General features: G+C 36.3%; 1 protein-coding gene across 1 annotated transcript in view; it reads right to left on the reverse strand.

Moving 5' to 3' along the window:
- The window catches only part of ADD1 (adducin 1), a 138,482-nt gene that overhangs the window by 29,625 nt on the left and 86,878 nt on the right, over positions 1 to 21,979 (reverse strand). Inside the window, exons 4-9 of the mRNA XM_044681363.1 lie at positions 16,324 to 16,475; positions 7,721 to 7,801; positions 7,339 to 7,488; positions 3,687 to 3,830; positions 2,322 to 2,420; positions 381 to 557 (exon numbers count right to left, since the gene is read on the reverse strand). Of these exons, the coding sequence (XP_044537298.1) occupies positions 381 to 557; positions 2,322 to 2,420; positions 3,687 to 3,830; positions 7,339 to 7,488; positions 7,721 to 7,801; positions 16,324 to 16,475 (803 nt within the window). The remainder of the gene's footprint in view (positions 1 to 380; positions 558 to 2,321; positions 2,421 to 3,686; positions 3,831 to 7,338; positions 7,489 to 7,720; positions 7,802 to 16,323; positions 16,476 to 21,979) is intronic.

The following is a 21,979-nucleotide window of genomic DNA, read 5'->3' on the forward strand; positions in this document are numbered from 1 at the left end:
TCTACACAATGTCTTTATTTCTCATGTTTTTTGTTTTGGAAATACAGGTTTTTCTTATAAAATATCATTTATATTGACATGTAATGGGTTTTATTATTGTTATTTTAAAATGAAACTTTTAAAAACTTAGTTTGAATTTCTAATAAGGGAAATATTGATAGATATAACTTCAAAAGCTTTTGGGGTCCTCATGTATATAAAAGAGGTTTTGAGGTCAAAAAGATGGAGAACTGCTAAGCTAAGACAGAGCACATTAAGATACCTTTGAAATGTTGTTCTAGGCTTGCTGTATTTTTGCACCATAATATTTTCTTTAATTTCACTAATGTGAAAATTTATACTTTTATAATAAGAGAATAAAGTATTAGCATTTGTCTTACCAAATTATCAAGCATTCTCATGAGGGCTTCGAATTCCTGTTCTCCAATCTGCCATTTGGGATGTGATCCAGATCCCTCTCCTACTGGAGACTCAGGAGAACGAGATTTAGCTTTGTATTTTCCAGGATCTAATAGGACTAAATTGTCTGGTCCTCCTGCACTGGCCAGTGTACGAACCTATACAAAAAATATCAAGTCAACAGTTTGACTTTTGTTTTAAAACCAGGAGAATTAGCTGAATAGTGAAATATCTGTGATTTCATCACTGTAGGGAACTCAATATGGTAGCTCCTTTCACCAATGAAGCCTGCAAATGAACAATCCATTTGTGCCCCATTATAAAAGTCCAAGGTCAGAGGACATGGAGGTTAAGTAACTTACCTATGGTCACACAACTACGATTATCAGTGGGATTTGAATCTAGGTCTTTCGGATTCCAAGCCAAGCATTCTATGTACTATTATTGTTTGGTTTTGAGGAATCAAGAAACTTACCAACCATAATGAAGTAATCCCAAAGTCCTACTCACTGTCCCACAGTGGCATGGAAGCAACTGAATTCTTGAAAACTTTACTAGTTTGGGGCAGAGCTAGGTAGCTCAGTGGATAGATGTTAGGCCTGGAATTGGGAGGACGTGGGTTCAAATCACAAGACACATCCTAGTTGTGTGACCCTGGGCAAGTCATTTAATCTCATTTGCCTAGACCTTACTGCTCTTCTGCCTTGAAACTGGCATTTGTATCAATTTTAAGACAGAAGCTAAGGATTTAAAAAAAAAAAAAAAGAAAAGAAAACTATACTAGTTGACTATAAAAAATGGCAAGCCTTACTAAGGTAGAAAGGCTTTGAGTAATGGTCTGTTTCAGTAACAGACCAATTAAATGTGAGAAAGTTCCTTACCTTTCACTGTCCACCACCAAGTGAAAGATTTTTTGGCCACAGTAATTCATGAAATCATATGTTAAAAGTAAAATGTTATTATTTGCATAATGGCAGAGGGTATTCCAGGCTGACAAAAATCAAAGATCTTTTGAATTCACAAAATAATAATATAAAATTTAAAGGATTATTCTTCAAAAAGTTGCTTTAGAAGCTAGAACAATTTGATGTCTAGGTTTGGTGCCAAATATAAGAAAACAAAGCCTTTATAAAATATATATGAAGTATATCTTTTTTGTAGATACTTGTTGGGAGGTAAACTTATTTATATTTACTACCCTAGAGTTTGTTTATTCACTTGGTAAACATCTATTTATTTATTTTACAATTTAAGATATTTTTATTTTTAATATTTTCCCATAGTTACATATTTCATGTTCTTTCCCTCTCTCCCAAAACCCCCCCATACCCCTGTAGCCAACTCATAATCCCACTGAGTTTTACATGTGTCATTGATTAAGACCTGGTAAATATCTAAATGTGCTATTTTAAAGAAACTATGTGAGGTACTATATGAGATACAAAGCCTGGTTTAAGAAAATATCAAGTGGCATATCCTATGTGCGTACTAAGGGCTATGGTAGGATATACAGAAAAATGATTAAGACATGATCTTTTTCATGTGGTGTCTAGGAGGAAAGAAGATATATATGGAATTTACTCTTAATACAAGGTAGAATATGTTAAGTGTCAGAAGAAAGAGAGATCACTTCTGTGCTAGGAGATTTAGGGAAAACATCAAGATAGTGGCATTTGTATTATAGGAAGTCATGAAGCATTCATTCACTCAAGAAATATTAGATAATCACTAAGTGGAAAACTCCACGCTACTGACTTTTGTTTAAGTTTCCAATATTATAAGCTCAGTTTCAGCATGGACACTACCTTTTTTAAACATTCTCCTAGTTTTGTGAAACAAACACTCAAATATCCCTATGTAAATTTTAACTACCAGTACCTTCTAAGTGAAATACAGATGAAAATAAAATGACTATTATTTACCTGGATCTCACAAGCTACCACAAGATTATGTATATAGTAGAAAGCCTCTTCAACAGTTTCTCCAACTGACACTAGGCCATGATTTCTGAGAATAAGAACCTGAGGGAAGAACACATTATAAGAAATATAAAGAAAAGGAAACTAGAATAAGATTTAAAAAAAAAACATTTTTGGAAGGACTTTGTGAGTAGTACCTGCACATTAATGTATGACTAATGATGTTATGAATTGATCCAAGCATTCCGGAAAGCAATTTGGAACTATATCCAAAAAGCCATTAAACTGGGTATCCTCTTTAACAAGGCAAATACCCTAAATGGGTTAATGACAGAGGGAAAGGATGCATATGTAAAAATATCGATAGCAAAACTTTTTGTCGTAGCAAAGAAATGAAAACAAATTGGGTACTTATCAAATGAGGGGTGGTTGAATAAGTTAAGGTATATGAATGTAATGAATGAATGAATGCATTAAAAAACATTTGTTAAGCACTTACTACCCACCTGTTGAGCTTTGAGATATGGGTTACAGATACAAACATAAAAGCAAAGACAGTCCTTACTCTCAAAGAATTTATATTCTAATATGGAGACAACTCATATTGGGGGGGGGGGGTGTGGGGGTGACCAGGTAGGAGAGGCACTATGGTTCTGAAAGTTAAAGGAATGAGTCCTAGGGAAGTCGATGGACATATTGCATCCAGGAACAGTAACACAGTTGATCTGACCATGTTTTATAGTTCTAGAATTAGAATGGGGAGAGGGATTCAGATGGGAAGGAAAATGGATAAACTTGGAGGGATGAATTCAGAGAAAACAGAGAAGACTGGAATGCTCAGATGTAGAGCAAGCGAATAGATCCTAGATAACATTTTATACAATTACAATAATGAAAAAGAAAAACTTTGGAAGACAAAAACTCTGATCAACAATGACCAATCAAGAACTCAGAATTAGGATTTTCAAGTAGATTCCCCCATCTTGCAGCAGAAAAATGATACTCTAAGAACATAAAGAGAGAAACTTCCAGACAAGGTCAATGTATGAATTTGTTTTGCTCTATTCTTGCTATTATAAGGGAGAGCTTTTATTTTCTGTGAGGGAGTGAGTAGAGAATAATAGTAATAAAAAGAAAAGAAATAAACAAGTAAAGAATTTTTTAAAAGGCAAAAGAAAGCAGAAATTCAGAAGGGCTGTAGCCGTGCTTAAATTTAACATACACTTAAAAAAAAGTGGCATATAGATTTATAATCATCTGTTCCTTTTAAAAATGTTCACATTAGCTAATGTTTGAATTCATAATAAAAAAGGAAACTCAGAAAATATAATTAGAAAACTTTTTTCTTATTCCCTATTACTTACTAACCTTGCTTTTGGGTCCTAAATTTTTTTGAATCAATATTTTTTCTTCATCATCCACCAAAATTCCATGATAATCATGATAAGCCACTTCTCCAAGAGAAAGTGCTTCTGGTGAGATTGGCAAGAGACCACACTTCATTGCAGAAACCTAAATAAGGTAAAGTATTCAACTAATTATTAACATAAAACAAAGATAGTATATACAGGTTATTTCCCCCTAATGAATCCATGATTTCATCAACATGGTACCCCTTTGGTACAGATCATAAACATTCCAAATTTTTAGCATTTCATGTAATTCTTGCCTAAGACTTCTTACAAATCCTCCATAGAGGATGCAGAATGTTGAAGGCCTTCCTTTGGTTCTTTTACTATTTCATGATTGCTAGTACAACACTTGACTGCCCACCCCTCTTCTTGCTACAAACCATGTTCCCATATTCTAACTTACTAAATCCACCCCCTTTGACACTCACTAGTCCCTATCAAGAAAAAGGAAATGTTCTTTAAAAAAAAAAACACACAAACACCTCATTCTGCAATTTTTCCTTAAATAATTGAAAATGTGAAGGTAAGAGGAATTGATTTATTAAACGTTATCAATAATATAAGAATTAAAAACAAAATCTGTCATTACAACTTTTGCCTCAAAAATGGGTTTTTAAACTCCCTGCTGTCCTATTCATGATATTAATCTGAGGCTCATTAAAATTACAAATTGTCAAGTGTTAAAGTATGTTCTCAACAAATGCTTCTCCCAAATTTAAAAACTGTGCTATGGGCTTGCTTTAGAATACTGATAGTTTCCACATCTGGAGAAAGAACTGTGAGGGACAGAAATCCAGAAGAAAACATGATTTATCACTTGTTTATAGGGGCATATGATTTGGAGTTTTGGTTTTAAAAGATTATTACAAAAATGATTAATAGGGAAATAGGATTTGAGTGATATATGAATGAATGTATAACCCAGTGAAATTAAATTGAAATTAGATTGCTTGTCAACTCCAGAAGAGGGGAAGAAAGAGGAGAAGGAGAAAACAAGAATCATGTAACCATGTTTAAAAAAAAAGAATACACACTACTTATTTCATAACAGACTTCACATTCTTAAGTAAGCTACTGAAGAATAGAACAGGTTCCAATTTAATTTCTCTCATAGTAAACTCCAAAATAAACTCCAAAAATTGACAGGAAATTTCATTTTAAGACAAACCATGATCTCTTTTCTTGGTGCTCATTTTTAAAAGTGTAAAAATATGTCAACTGTTTTGCATTATTTATTCAAACCCTGCCCACAACAGTCCCTAAAAATCCAGGGATTGTTAAAAATGTGCATATCTCTTTTCAGAAAAAAACATCATGGGGCAGCTGGGTGGTTCGGTGGATTGAGAGCCAGGCCTAGAGACAGGAGGTCCTAGATTCAAATCTGGCCTCAGATATTTCCTAGTTGTGTGACCCTGGGCAAGTCACTTAACCCCCTAGCCCTTACCACTCTTCTGCCTTGGAGTCAATACACAGTATTGACTCTAAGACGGAAGGTAAGGGTTTTTTTAAAAATGACATCAGTCAGTCAAAAATAAGCAAAGCATTCTACAGACCTCTGAGCTGGAAATCATTTCAGCCATGAATCAGATACAGTTGTACAAAGAGAAATGAACTAAAAAGACATATCAATAAACCAAACATCCCAATAAAAGAATTGAAAATAAGTACTCATGACCCTCCTGAAGTGAATCTCGGTACTTTGAAGCCCACAAAAAAAGAGAAAATAAAAGTTTAATAAACTTAGTGATAAAAGAAACACACTAAAAGTATTAGTTTTCCATGTGTATCATTTTAGAAAGTACTGTATACATTGTTATTTATTTATTGATTGATTATTAAACCCTTAACTTCTGTGTATTGGCTCCTAGGTGGAAGAGTGGTAAGGGTAGGCAATGGGGGTCAAGTGACTTGCCCAGGGTCACACAGCTGGGAAGTGTCTGAGGTCATATTTGAACCCAGGACCTCCTGTCTCTAGGCCTGACTCTCAATCCATTGAGCTACCCAGCTGCCCCCTACTGTATACATTGTTAAAGATTTCACTGGTGAACTGGGATAAGTCAGGCATTTCTTTCATCAATGGTTCTACTTTCTTCTCAGTTCAGAGCACCTTGAGGGAAGGTTCTACACATATGACCTACAATGCTCTCTCCCTTCATTCCGTATCTGTTTCTTTATTCATCTCAATCAAGGGGTATGGCTTAAGTGTAAGTGGTATGAAGAGTTTGATTTAAAAAACAGAAACTGGATAAATTCTGTACATGTTGGAGGCCTTACCCTGTTTTTAATGGACACATAAAATAAATGAATGAATGAATGAATGAATAAATAAATATATGTTAACATGGATGAATGGATAGATGACATGTCTATTAAATTTAAGGATGAACTGAATTTAAGAAGGATAGCTAAAAACACCTTCAAAAGGGCAGCTAGGTGGCTCAGTAGATTGAAAGCCAGGCCTAAAGACAGGAGGTCTTGGGTTCAAATATAGTCTCGGACACTTCCTTAGAGCTGTATGACCCTGGACAAGTCACTTAACTCCAACTGCCTAGCTCTTACTGCTTTTCTGCCTTGGAACCAATAGGCAGTATTGATTGTAAGACAGAAAGTAAGGTTTCTGGTTGTTTTTTTTTTTTTTTAAATACCTTTAATAATTGGAAATTTGGAAATATAAAAATTTCAGAGGGATAAATGTAAACTCCTACAGTTGGATTTTTAAAATTCAAATGTACAAATTCATAGGAAAAAGACCTTAAGATTTTAAGATTAACAATGTGACACAATGGCTAAAATAATTATCACTCAACAAATATTTGCTTAGTACTTACTATATACAGGTACTAGAGGTACAAGTACAAAAAAATAAAACAATCCCTATATTCAAAGAGCTTTATATGAATCTAGGCTACATTCATATATGCTCAGTTGTTTGCTCATTTTCCCAACCTTTTAAAAAATTCATATATGCTCAGAATGAGGGAGTTGACAATTTTATGTGCTCTGCCTTGGTCAGATAGTATTTGGAGAACTCTGTTCAGAATTGGATGTTACATTGACAAGCTAGAATTTGTCCCCAAGAAAGTGATTAGGGTGGTGAGGAGGCTTGAAATTATTTCATAGGAAGATAGGGTTAAGGGAAAAAGGAATATTTGGTTCCCAGGAAAGAAGACTTAAGGCAGAGGTTCTTAACCTAGGTTCTATGAATTCATTTTAAAAATATTTTGATAACTACTTCAATATAATTGATTTTGTAATGCTTTGTAATTCTATGTGTTTATTTTATGCATTTAAAAACATTAATCTGAGAAGGGGTCCATAAGCAACCAGAGGAATCCATGACACAAAAGTAGGATGGTGGTGGTGATTTACATAGTCAGTTTGATGCTTTAGGCAGTAGAATCGAGTAGGAAGAGACTTGAGGCAGAGACATCAACCAGAAAGCTATCTTCAAGAGTTTAGACATGAGTTTATGAATTTTCAAAATATTCTTAAGCTTTTACAAAGCATATACTAAACAAACAAGAACTGCTTGTTGCAGTGAACTCTACTAAAATGGCCAAGTTTACATTTGAAAAAATTCTGATGCTACATTTAACTAGTATACTTACTGCTGCCCCTGCTGGTGTATGTATATGAACAATACACTTAATATCAGGTCGAGCAGCATAGATGGCAGAGTGCAATGTGAAACCAGCTTGATTTACTCCTAGGTTGGTGCTTCCACGGTCAATTACATCTCCTTGAAGGTTGATTTTTACCTTAAATTATATACAAAAAGATAAATATTTAAAAGATGCACTAAAATTTTAATTTTCTATGATTATAACTTTGATTATGATTATAATTCTCCAAATTAGGTTAATTATACAAAATACAATCAGTATCTTTTTTACTAATTTTCTAGGACAAGTTTAACATATTTATGAAGTATTTAACTACCTGTATGATTTGCATATGTATATGGAATGTATAAAAAGGATTATCACTTACCAAACTGGATGCTGTCACTTCACTATAAAGAAGCCCAAAAGGTACAATGAGAAAGTGTTCTTGCTCAGAATTTACTCTTGCCTAGGAGAAAAATTATTAGAACCAGTTCAAAATTCCACTAAAAACAACAATGTTTATCATGCTCCTTTTATACAAAGAACATAAGATGAAAAAAATGCTTAGTTTGTAGGGTATGTAATACACATTTTAGTGACTTGTGTGAAGTATATCTCGGATAAATTTCTTTAGAGTTTTATAATTCTTTATGTTGTATAAATGAAGCCAAGGATGATGAAAGTGGAAGTAGTGTAGCAGTTCCACTGCTTAGAATTGCCTGTATTATTCCCAGATCAGTTATGTTAGGTCCAAGGAGGAACAGAAAAGGGAAATAATATTGTTCATGTCTTACTCTTAGAGGAACTTGCAAGGAGAAGAGAAAAGGAATGAAGATTTGAAATAAGATGACTGGATATATAAAAGAAATAGAAATAGCAGGCAGAGCTGAAGGTAAGATAAAGGGCAGAGAAGGCAGGTAGTAGAGATGAAGTCTTCTAATGTTGTTTTGACTCATTCCTCTTGTCAAGAGTGGGTACAGGAGCTGATTGAGTATACCATTCAGTGTCTGCAGGAAATGCCATATTAAGAGATTTTTGTGTTGCTTAAAAGCAGCATATGCTGGACATGAATGACCTTGAGGACCTGGTACAGGCAGAACTGGCTCACTGTCCAAGTGAGGGACATAGCTGAGCAAGATAATGGATCATATTCTGGTGCAGGTTGGTTTCTGAGGTATATGACTTCTGAGGTACTAACTCTGGGGTTCTATAATTTTGTAATTGATGTTCTAAAAAAACCCAATTCTTACCCTTCTTTTTTACAGCTTACTAAATTCTTGTCAGTAAACTATTTGGTCCCTCCTAAGATGAGAAGCTTGATAACATATTTTTTTTTCACCTTCCAGCACCCTCTGGTGGCTACCAAAGGCAATATCATTAGTAAAAAGATCAAATTGCCCTAAATCATAATTGGAAGAATCTGAGTTAGAGAATATCTTAGCCCGACCCTTACAATGAAATATCCTCAAGTGTTCATTTAACTTTTATTTAAATATAGCCAACGACAGGGAACTTACAGCTTCCCAAGTCAGCACATTTCACTTTTAGACAGCTATAATTATTTGGAAGTAATTAAAACAAAGTTGTATTTTGAAAGGTTCAACTCAGAATTTTAGAACTCAAAAACCCATAGAAGAATGAACAATTATAAAACTCATAACTGCAGCAAAATGATATATTATGCTAGAGAGATTTTCTTTTTTTGCTGAATAGAGAATATATTAAAATACCAGATCATATGGATAAGTTGCCCATTTTGTCAGTTCTTCTTCCACAAAACCTCTCACATTTGTTCCCCCCCCCCCCTTTATCCACTCAAATGTCCATCATTCCAATTCAGGGCTTTGAAATCTTTCTCTAGGTTATCATAGATCATAGATTTTCCCTGTTTCCAGTCTCTCTCCTCCCTAACATATCCTTTAAACAGCTGACAAATTTATACAACTAAGACATGGGCTAGATCATGGCAATCCCCTGCTTATTGATCATCAGTTGCCTTTGATAAAACAGACTCCTTTTCTCATCTTGGCATTTAAAGCCCTCTATTCATTCATATTGTGCCTCTTGATGCACTCTAAATTCTAGCCAAATTGGCCTTCTGTAATGTCAGAAACAATTATCTTCTTTGTAACTCTTTACTTTGCAGAAATTGTTCCCTATATCTCTTAGAATACCTTCCTTCAAGTTATAGCTCAGGAATTACCATACATAGGAGTTATTAATCTGAGATCCAGAGACTCTTAGATTTTAGGGTTTCCATGAATTTGTATGGGGAAATTATTTTCACTAACCTTTGAGTTCCTTTGTATTTTATGGATTTGTAAACATCATTCTAAGAAGGGGCTCATATGTTACACTATATTAGTAAGGAGTCCATGACGAAAATAAGGTTAAGAACCTTTGTGACCTAAAGAAAGCTTTCTTGATCTGCCCAGTGACTATACTTTTTCCCTCTTTAAATTATTTTGTATTATTCTTATCTATACAGTAGAATTTAAATCTCCTGAGAGCTGGGTCTTATTTCTGTCTTTGCATTTCCCAATGCCTAACAAAATGTAGATAGTGGACACTTAATAATTATTGGTTGAAGTGATTATTTCCTGAGTTTATTACAGATTATTCTTCGATATAATTAAAAATCTTCCTAAAGGTCAAAATGAATTACATTATTCCCTCTTACCTTCCTAAAGTTGGAATAATAAATAAAATAATTTGGAGTTTTTTAGGTCTAGTTAACCCCACAATAGAGTTGAAATTTTTCTCTTCAAGAATATCTATCTCTTCCAGATCGACATTAGTGACAGGTTCACTACTTTTTAAAAAAAGCCCTCTTGTCCGTTAGTTCTACTTGCTAGAAAGTTTGCTCTTGTTCTGTGCTGAAATCTGCCCTCCTGTAATGCCTATCATCATTATGGAATAGCAGAGAGAATAAATCTGTTCTAACAGACTAACATCTAACTAAGATGGGTTTAATGAGCCTTCCAAATGATGGTACCTTGCAAAAGGTAGGTAATGAAATATTTGTGACACTGAACTAAGTGACAAATAGTCAAATAACTGTCAAATTTCCCCTTATGGTCTACTCTTCTCCAGATTAAAAATACATAAAAATTTCTCAAACATTAAACTACCATGACTTGTTCTATATAAAACCATGCTCATTAAAACTCAGTATTCTGCTCTCATCTAAGTGGTTCCAAAAATATTTAATAAGATGTTTTCCTGATATTTTTTTGAATACAAAAGTTGCCACTAATCTTACACCTTATACTTTTAGTTCTTTGTTCTTTTTAAAATGTAAAACAAAATTAGGCAAAAGTCTTAATATCTGCCCTCAATTTTGACATATAGGAGGAAAATTGTAGAAAGGCATAATCAAAGCTAAGTGTGATTTGAAAAGGAAGGTGTCCCCTAGTGCATCAAGAGAAAGGAGTAACAGGACAGTTCAAGGTCTTTACTCATACAAATGAACTTTTTTCCCCCTCTAAAACCCTTACCTTCCACTTTTCCCCAACACTCTTCATGCCTCAGGCCTGGGCATAATGTGTACTAGAAGGCCCTCTTTGCTGTTATAAAGTAGCTTCCTAATACCAATCCATTGCCTTAACCCCCCATTGCCTAGCCCTTACCACTATTCTGCCTTGGAACCAATATATAGCATTGATTCCAAGGTGGAAGGTAAGGAATGTGGGGTGGGGAAAACTGAGACATCTAGAAAGCAGCACAGAAAACCACTTGACAACAAGAGCACATGGCTCAACCCTGGTCAGAACTGTGGGGCAGGGTTGGACTTCCGAACAATAGGGCCAGGTGTGAAAGCTAGAAGCAAAGAGAAAAAGATTCCCCTGCACCCTACTTTCTAAATCACAGCAGCCAGAAAAGGATAGGTATTAAAAAGGAATTAAAGTGAGGAGGAGAAGGAGACCAAGTAAGAAACTGAGGAAGGACAGCTGAGGGAAAAGGGAGGGAAGGAGGGTAAAGAGCTGTGTGGGGAGAGGAACAGATAAGGATGGGAGAAGATGAGGAAGAGAGAGGAGGATGAGATGGGGCAGGGGGGAAATGAGGGAGGAGAAGAAGAAGAGGAGAGGTAAGAAAAGGGAGGAGATGGGGATGAGAAGAGAGAAGGAAAGATAGGGGGAGGGGAAAGGATGGAGATGCAGAAATGGGGGAGGAAGTACGCATAAAAAAATAAGATCAGAGATCTAATAAGATATCAAAGTTAGAAGGAATTGCCTGGGTAGGCACTAAATTCCCCAATATTGAAAGTAATCAAGCAAGGTTGAACTATCAAAAGTCTGTGGTATTGGAGGAGCTAGGTGGCCCAAAGGAAATGGTGTCAGTCCTAAAGATAGGAGATCTGACTTCAAATCCTGCCCCAAACATTTAAGTCATTTAATCTCTGCCTTAGTTTCCTCAACTGCAAAAGGGAGATATGCTAATAATAGCACCTATGTGCCAGGGTTGTGAGATTCAATTGAGATAATATTTGTAAAGTGTTTAGTACAGTACCTAGCACATAGTGTAATGCAGGATTTATGCAAGATCTCTTGCATTTGCAAATTACCCTAGGCAATCCTGGCAGTTGGGAAAATGGAACTTTGGCTCAGCAGGTGCCAGACCCAAGACCTGACAGTTTGAGCTGGGACTATAAATACCCCTGCAGAACCAACCTGGGGGTTCTGATTTCCTTGACCTCACCCAGACACTCAGCTACCCCTTACTTCCTCTTGGGGACCCCAGGAGGGGGAAGGGAGGTAGAAGGGAGGTTGAAGGGAGGTTTGGGTTGTGGAACGTGGGCAGGAAATTAGATTAGGTCAGCCTAGCAACAAGGACACCCCTAAACCAATTCATCAACTTCATCTGTCTAGCTGGTGGATCACCTAACATCAGGGCAGTGGAAATTATCTCTGGCTGAGGGGCTGGTTCCCTCAGCTTGATCTTACCTTCTAGGTCCATTGCCAACACTGGCCAGTCACCCTTAACAACAGCTTCTCCAGACCCTAAACCCTCTTTCCTCAGTTTTTCCTCCTGTGCTTAAATAAACCCTTAGCCTGAAACTGTGAGCTTCTGTAGTTAATTATAACATCAACCTGGGCTAAGGGGAGGAGAGGGGAGAATAGCAACAACTTGACTCCAAAGGAAGTACCAGGCAGCATCCATTTTATTCAGAAGTGTGTGAGCTTCACTTCCTGTTGGTTACTGCTTTCCCTCCAACAGGTAGGGGCTCCTCACTCTCCACCTTAAAGGAGCCTACAGATAGCAGGGAGACTGACTGGGCCATCACAGCTCAGGCTACACATCCTTGGCAGTCACAAATCATCAATTATAGTAGTTCTAGGCTCCCTGGATAGGTGACTCACTTATACCACCAGCTCCCCTGTTATCAGCCACATCACCCCCTTATACAGGTTGGCAAGCACAGCTAGGTTAATCACCTACAAAAGATACTGAAAATGGGCTTTGCTAGGATGTTGTTTATAATCTCTAGTTTCTCCGTGCTTCTCTGGTCTTTTATGCAGGGAGCACTTGATTTTTGGTTTCACAAAGTGCCTCAGTTCATTCACCATATACTACAACTCTATGATTATTACAAATGGTGTGCCATAACACTGGCAGAATTTATATGTTTTATACCTATGGCTATGGCTCTGGTTTTTGTTACTGTGCAATCCTTAATAGTCCTGAAGAGGGTCCTTTCACATCTTTGGCTGCTTTTTGGCTCTACCTTTAATACCTGACTCTGTCTCCCTAGAAATGGTAGAAAACATGAAGCTACTATTCCAAGTCCTCAAACAAATCAGGGAAGGGAAAGAATTAGACGAGCATACAATCCTCCAATTGGAGATGATAGAAACCAAATATTTAGGAGCTACCAACTCAAGCAAAAAACCACAGGCTGCTAAGGACACCCAAACTCCGGCTACAGAACCAAGCACTGAGACCACAGTATCCGTACTCCCTATTGTTGACAGAACCATCTTACAACCTGGGGAGGGCATTGTCTATGTCAAATCTTATAAGGCCTTTACCCCTAATGATTTAGAAGTGCTCAGGAGGCATTTCCTTCCTTTTGCCTTTCAAGAGCATAAAAGAAAGTGTGTGTTCACACTCTTTAACCCCAGTTTTGATGGTGTAGAGTTTCTTTTGGGGGAAGTTTTAGTAGGTAATTAGTAGGTAATAACTAAATGCTAGTTATTCTTCTTATACTATCACTATCATTATGTTGATGAGAGGATTCACAATATATACTTAAGTAATTGCAGAATGAATGGTGAAGAGGAGACAGGAGGAAAGGTGACAGATAAAAGGTAAAATTGAAAAAGAAGCAAGAGAATTTCTGCCTGTGACAATTTCCTGTTGGAACACGTAGAGAAAAAAATACCTCATTTTCAATAATATCTTTCAAATTCTTATAGGTCTTGAAAAGTTATATTGGGTCAAACAATGAACACTTTCTAATTTTGCTTTGTATGATCAGAAGTAGCTGAGACCAGTAAGTGGAAGTTACAGGAGAGCTGTCTTCTCCTCTTTAATTATTTCCTATTTTTCCTATATATAGCTTGTTTGTACATAATTGTATACATGTCTCATGTCTCTGTCATTAGACTGTGAGCTCCTTGAGGGCAGGGATTATTTTCTGTCCCCTTTTGTATTAGCTCAGTGCCTGGACATTGTAGGTACTAAATTCCCCAATTAATAAATATTGAGTGATTGAGTTAAAGAAGAGAATGACCAGAATGGTAGCAAATTTTCTATCTGTTTCAAATAGGGGTGAAGCGATTGCTTATTGCATATGTTTTACAGAGAGTTTGTAAAATACTTTAGGTGGAGACTGAGCTAAACCTCTAAAGTCTCTCCCCTGTATGAGATTTTATAATTAGACTGAATAATATTAATAACGATAACTTTTAAATGTGCACATTTAAAGTAGTACAATGTGACCTGCTGATCAATGACTAGGAAGTTGGTAGTATAAGTTTTATATCAGTAGTGTCAAACTCAAACAGGATTGCATATTAACTTAGAAAACCACAAATTTCCATTACCTATGTTGCAATGAATTTTAGAAAAACTGTGTTAAGTATTTCCCAATCACCTTTTAATTCAGTTCAGGCTTAGGTTGCTGTTGGGAGCTTGGGTTGGAAGTTTAACACCTCTTCTTTACACATTTTAGAGATGAAGAAACTCAGAAGGGTGAAATGACTTCCCTATTGTCAGACATTAAGTATTGGAGCCAAGATTAAAGGACCTAGTTTTCTTGGTATTTCTATTAGGCTATGCTATCTCTTATTTTTCTTTAACAGCATTTCTACTGAGGGTATTTGCAGAGCTTCCTTCCTACTGGCTACCAAGAAGGTTCACTACCTGATACATTAAAGTACATGCAAAAATGACCCCAAAAATGGTGGGTGGAGGGGGTGTTGTTGAGAGGAACCAAGTAGTAAAGTTCCTGGCAGAGGTGCCAGAAGCCACACCGAAGAGCAGCTCTGAATAGGTATAATCTATCACCAGTGCTTGTGAAGAAGTAAATTTATAAAAAAAACTTTAAAACATATTCTTTACTTAAAGGGAATCCTACAGTTTATAATAGTCCATTACCTTAGTCCATTTTTTAAAAAGAATTATTTTTTAAAATCTAAAAATCTAAAGCCAGCCTACAGATTCTTTTCTCTGAGGGTTAATTTTTACTTTATATTAGACACTGAGAGGGTTATAATGAATTAAGTGCTGACCTTGGAATTGGGAAGACATGGGTTCAAATAAGTGTCTCTGACACTTATAAGTTATGTGACTACAGACAAGTCACAAAGCCTCTTAGAGCCCTTAGGCAACTCTCTAGAACCACAAGTATTGCGCCAAGCACATTGGCAGAAGGAATTTTCACATTGAGAAATCACAGGTCTTTAATGTTCAGTCAAAAAATTTGCATATAAGAGGGTTAACAATTCAGTTATACTCTGATTTTTACCTACTTCTAAGTCAAATTGAAGAAAAGGGGAAATATTAGTGCCATAAAATATTGTCTAATAAAGGACTTGAATCTTTTTAAACATTATAGATAATAAGAACTACCAATATATAACATTTGAAAAGTCCACAAAAAAGTACATTCCTGCCATCAAAACGATAGATTTATTTCTTTTTATCGCTGTAACATTTTCATAACATCCCTATTTTGGATGACTAATTAGCATTAAAGTTTATACATACATCATGCATTTTTTTTATTTTATTTATTTATTTATTTTTTTTTATTTTACACCCTTAACTTCTGTGTATTGACTTATAGGTGGAAGAGTGGTAAGGGTAGGCAATGGGGGTCAAGTGACTTGCCCAGGGTCACACAGCTGGGAAGTGTCTGAGGCCGGATTTGAACCTAGGACCTCTTGTCTCTAGGCCTGGCTCTCAATCCACTGAGCTACCCAGCTGCCCCCACATCATGCATTTTTATAAGAACAATTAGCTATATAGATGCCAAAAATCATTCAGATTGTCACAATGAAAATAGTTAACAGTGGTGAAGTAAATGGTCTCACTATCATATATACAAGGTACAGAGACTAGGGTATCTTTCTCTAACTTTGTTGTAACTAAAGATTTTAACTGAACTGAGGAACCAGCAGATTTAATGAATAAAAATCTTTATATTCTAAAAAAAAGAATAGGCTTTTAAACAGAAATAATTTAAGCAATTATTGGAGAATGATAAACACATTCTTTTTTTTAATATGTGGGGTACTTTAAATTTTGAAAAGCCATATTTCATTATGGTTTCTCTGAAATAGTCCTCTCTAAGATTCAATTCAAACTGAACTGACTAAAGTTCTATTTATTCTATCCTACACAACCAGCAGAGAGGTGGATCCTTTTCTCACTCACTCAGATTTTATTTCTCTTCAAAATGGAAGAAAAGGTGGAGGCAAAGACAGAAAAAATATTATGCTCTGTATGACAATCAATTAGTACCTACCTTGTTTTAATACTTACAGTTATATGGTTGTAAATGAGCTGAGACCACCCAAAAAGATCTGCTAGTCTGTAGAAAGCTGCCAATTTACATCGTAATAATTTCTCTCCTTTATCGTATGCAATTGAATCAGACCCCCTAAGATCATTTACTGGTGTCACCATGCCAAGACCTGAAATGACAAGAAACAAAAAGATTTACTATTTCTACTCAAATTCGAATAATGATACTTTTCATTTTATAAAGCCATATATAGTAGGTCAACTGACAACAAACTTGCAAGATACATAATATTAGTATCTCAATTTTAGATGAGAAAATGGGAGTTAAAAAGAGGGTTAATAAATCACAATCCCACCCCACAAACATTTAGTAAATACCTAGTAATTTACAAAGCATTGTTCCAGGTTCTGGGATTACAAAGAAAAGATTTTTTTTAAACTGTCCCTTAAGGAGCCTTTTTTCTAAGGAGGGCAGTGTAGACTGATTTGAATATAGGTCAAATCCAAATCCCCGGTTCTTTCCATATTATCATATTGATTCTTGTTAAACTGAATTACAACTATTCTTCTAGTGCTAACATAATGATTAGTTAATAAATTAGAAGCAAACGACTTAACTGTTTCTCTCCTCCCACCCTGCAACTCAAATAGCATATGATGTTAATTAATGTGCTTGGAGTCAGAAAGATCTACATTTAAATATTGACACCAGCTGTGTAATAATAACCAAATCACTTACTTTCTTGATTCTTCAAGCAACTCTTTTAAGACTATAAATTATAGCTGGGTTGCAATATGCATAGGAGTGAGAATAAATACTTTTGTATTCTAAAACTAGAAACTAACACAAGAAATAGGACTGGACCTATTGTATGATTTCCTCAGTACAGGGTGATTTTAGTTAAAGAAATTCCTTTATCAATACAAGTCAGCACTTTCTGTACAACTTTATGTATTAGAGAGTTGCCTAGGGAACTGAGAAGTGACTTGCTCAGGGTCATGGAGTCAGTGTCCGTCAAATGAGGGACTTGAACTAGGTCAGTTCTCATATCTACTAAGTCATTCTGTCAAGACTAGCAATAAAAACATTAAAAATGAAAAATTAAACTATGAACCTCATTTTTTTTTAATTTAATAAAATAGCCTTCTATAGGCTTTGATGTCTCCTTACAAATTATTTTATGTGGTTTAAAAATTTTTTTGTTGTTACTTTTTACATAGTTATTATAGTCAATGTATATAGTTCTAATTCTGATTTCTTCACTTAGCAGCTTTTCATGTTCATAGCTTCTGATAGTACAAAATATATCCACATACCATAATTTGTTCACCCATTTTCCAACCAAGAACACATAGGTTGCTTCTGATTTTAAAATTTATACACTTATATTCCTAAACTCATCTAAAACAGGATAAAAAATATAGTTCAGAGACTTTTGGGGAAACTGATCTCTTCCAGTTATAATCAAATATCAACAATTTAAAATAAAAATGCCAGATAGAATCACTGTAATTTGTGTGTGTAAACCTAGTTGCTTTGCCATAAGGTGAAAATGATGTTTTTAAAGGCCTGAATTAATACTCAAATGAATAAGTGAAATTATATCTACAAATTAAAGTAATTTGGGCCATAATCTTTTAAGTAAGCAAATGTGCTACCTAAACTTGATTCTGTCCCTTCAAGTATTTCACAAGAATGTGAAATAATAAAATAAGAACTTTTTGAAATAATAGTATGAAGATATATTTTCATTTTAATAAAGCAAAGAAAAAGCTAAATTTTTTTTTTTGCCAATTCACATCTCCAAAAAATAAAAGCAAGCAACTCTAATATCCTTTAAAAAATAAATACTTCACAACAAAATTGTGTAAACACAATGGAAATTTAGAAGCTGTTGTAGGCACAATATTGTCTGAGTTAATAGTTTAAAATCCAGAGCATATTAAAGCTATTTTGGCAAATATAAGTAGATAAATGGAGGATTAGGACAAACTAATGCTGAAAGGGTGGTTAAAGAGCTCTCCTGGATACTCTGGTTATTTGTTGTTCCTGTCCCTTAGTCTTTTATTGTTTTTCTTGTAGGGGGTGGGGTTGGGGGTGGGGGCAGCCACATTGTGCAGAAAAGAAAGTGCTAGACTAGGAGTCAAGAAAACCTGAATTCAAATCCAGCCTCAGACACTTACTTCCTGTGTGACCCTGGGCAAGTTATTTATTTGTTTGTTTGTTTATTTATTTATTTTTAACCCTTAACTTCTGTGTACTGGCTCCTAGGTGGAAGAGTGGTAAGGGTGGGCAATGGGGGTCAAGTGACTTGCCCAGGGTCACACAGCTGGGAAGTGTCTGAGGCCGGATTTGAACCTAGGACCTCTGGTCTCTAGGTCTGGCTCTCAATCCACTGAGCTACCCAGCTGCCCCCCACATTATTTATTTTGTCTCAGTTTCCTCACCTGTAAAACGGGTATAATAGTATCTACCTCTCAGGATTGTTGTGAGGATCAAATGAATGCTTAGTTCAGTGTAAGGCACATAGTAAGTGCTACATAAATGTTAGCTATTGTTATTCATTCATTAAAATATTTTTAAGCTCCCAATATGTTCAAGGTGCACTATTATGCAACATAAATAGGAAGACAAAAAATCTGGTTAAGAAGAGATTTCTACTCTCAAAGAGTTTAAAGTCTAGTAGAGAGGATACATTCACAATTAAGAAAATATTATATAATAAACACATTAAAAAGTTATAAAACAAAGTGTGAGGTGAAAACAAAGGAAACAAGCCTTAATACACTCTAAGCAAGTTTTAATGGGAGAAGCAAACAGATTTCTTAGCTTTCATTTTGGGAACAGAGTCTATTTAAACTACAGCATTTAAGATGTTGGTTGGTTGGTTGTCCTTCATACTCAAAAAGGACCAAAATGGCATCATTGCTAATGTCTTTTGACTTGTTCATAAATTGGATTTTAAAAATGCAGCAGAACTGTCCAATTTTTTGACTTGTTCATAAACTGGATTTGAGTTCAGCAGAATTGCCCAAAGTCATCAGCCTCACTCTCTCTTCCAGAGTTATCAAAGTCTCCGGACAAAACAAAAGTCAAGATGGTTTGGGATGCAGTGGATGGCCTTGGCTTCTTCAGTGGCTAACCAACGTCTAAGTGCTCCATAGCACCAGTTTTGGCTGCTCTCATGGATGTTTGAATAGGTTGTTCTCATTCTCCCATCTGCACATATCTGGGGTAGACACCCCTCCTAACTCACCAACAGGTCGGCAGATCACCCTCAACCTGGTTTAGCCTGCTTGCTGTGACAGTTTTATCAGAGTGTGGCCTCTGCACATGCATCTTGGAGCCACAGGTGAGAGCTGAGTAGCAGGTAGACACCAAAGGAGAAAAACAGACCTGAAAAGGACTCAGTAAGCCCTCACACCAGAGATACTAGTCTTACTTGAATGTCCTGAATATTCCTAATTATTAGAGACAGGTAGGTAGCTCACTGGATAGGGCGCTGGGTCTGGAGTCAGGAAGACCCGAGTTCAAACCTTCCCTCAGACTCTAGCTATGTCATTGAAGATGAATTGCTAAGGTACATGCCATAGTTATTAAATCCCTCTCCCTGCATTTAGAGTTTGATTATTCAAAGCAGGGATTACTCATTTTGTAGATTATCTAAAACCTGTTGTTTTATCTCTTCCTTTCTCCATGATCTACTGCTTTAATACGGGATAGGAGATATGGATAGAGGTGATTTTTCTCTTTTTTAAAAAAAAATTGAGGTTCCGGGTTAAGATGGCGGCAGAGTAAGAAGCAGCTCTTAACCTCTCCTGACCGAAACACACAAAACTCCTCAAGGGGACATAAAAATAAGTCCAGACGAACGGAGGAACCCCACAACAGGGCACAGCGTGAAAGGTACGTGGAATTGAGACATTTCCAGGCTATAAAGGGCTCTCACTAAATTGTGGGCTGAGCAACCACCCCACCCCCACCCCCTCCACACACAACATCTATAGCTCTGAAGCCAGCTAAAAAGAAATAGAGCAAGTCTGGGGCACCCATCGAGTCATTGGCAGCTCTGGGGCGTGTTCCTGAGAGCAGCAAGATTTAGGACCCCAATAAGCCAAAGAACGCACGCGAAATCTGAGCACGGGAGCAGAGAGTGGACGCCGGGCGCAGAGCGCGGGCTGAGAACACAGGCACGAGCGGAGGCGTGGGTGGAGACAGACACAGCCAGGAACTAAAGCTCTGAAAACCTGAGTGGGGAACCAGTGCAGACGGGTATACGACTGTGGAAGCAGCGCCCTGAGACTTGTAAAGGAACCTCCTGCAGAGGATCAAGCAAGGGGGTCCACCAGGGGGCTTGACCTTGGAAAAAACCAGAACTCAGACCTCAGGAGCTAATAGACCGCGGACAGACACTGAGCGCGAGGATAAACCTGAGAAGCTGCTGGGCTAATGATGGCTACCCAGTCTCAGGAAGTTCAGAAGAGAAAGAATAACAACAAGAAAAAGAAGCCTTTAACACTGGACAACTTTTACACAGAGAAAATCCAGACAACCGAGCAAACAGAGGAGGAGAACAAACAAGCATCCGGACCCTCCTCAAATAAGGAAAACTCCTCACAAGCTATGGAAGAGTTCAAAACTGAGATTTTGAGGAAAGTGGAAGAGATCTGGCAAGAAAATAACTGTTTAAAAGGTAAAATCTTGCAATTGAACACCAGAAATGACCAGATTGAAAAGGAATACCAGAAGATGATGGCCGAAAACCAGAAGATTATGGCCGAAAACCGAAAAATAGCTGAAAATCAATCCCTAAAGGCTAGAATCGAGCAATTGGAAGCTAATGATCTCTCAAAACAACAAGAACAAATAAAACAAAGTCAAAAGACTGAAAAAATAGAAGGAAACATGAAATATCTCAATGAGAGAGTGACAGACCAAGAAAACCGGTCTAGAAGAGACAATTTGAGAATAATTGGTCTTCCAGAAAAACCAGAAATTAATAGAAACCTGGACTCCGTACTAAAAGAAATTATTCAGCAAAATTGCCCTGAAGTCCTACAACAAGAGGGCAATATAGACATCGAAAGGATTCATAGAACACCCACTACATTCGATTCAGAGAAGAAAACGGTTAGAAATATTATTGCCAAATTCAAAAGCTGTCAAGCAAAAGAAAAAATCTTACAAGAAGCCAGAAAGAGACAATTCAAATATCAAAGAGCACCAATCAGGATCACACAGGATCTGGCAGCCTCCACGCTAAAAGACCGTAAGGCTTGGAATACGATATTCAGAAAGGCAAGAGAGCTGGGCCTGCAACCACGGATCAACTACCCATCAAAATTGACTATATATTTCCAGGGGAAAGTATGGGCATTCAACAAAATTGAAGAATTCCAGGTATTTGCACAGAAAAGACCAGGGATAAATGGAAAGTTTGATATCGAACCACAAAAATCGAGAGAAACCTGAAAAGGTAAATAAGATACAGAGGGGAAAAGAAAGAAAACTTATAACTTTTAAATTTGCCTTTTTAAGGGCCTCAGTGAGATCTAATTATCTGTATTCCTATGTAGAGAAATGTTATGTTTAATTCTCTGTAGTGAACTCTATTCACTATTATAATATTCACTATTATAGTAATCAGAAGAATAATTCACAGGGTGAGGGTGG

This window comes from Gracilinanus agilis, chromosome 6 (genome assembly GCF_016433145.1).
Source record: "Gracilinanus agilis isolate LMUSP501 chromosome 6, AgileGrace, whole genome shotgun sequence".
Lineage (NCBI taxonomy): Eukaryota > Metazoa > Chordata > Mammalia > Didelphimorphia > Didelphidae > Gracilinanus > Gracilinanus agilis.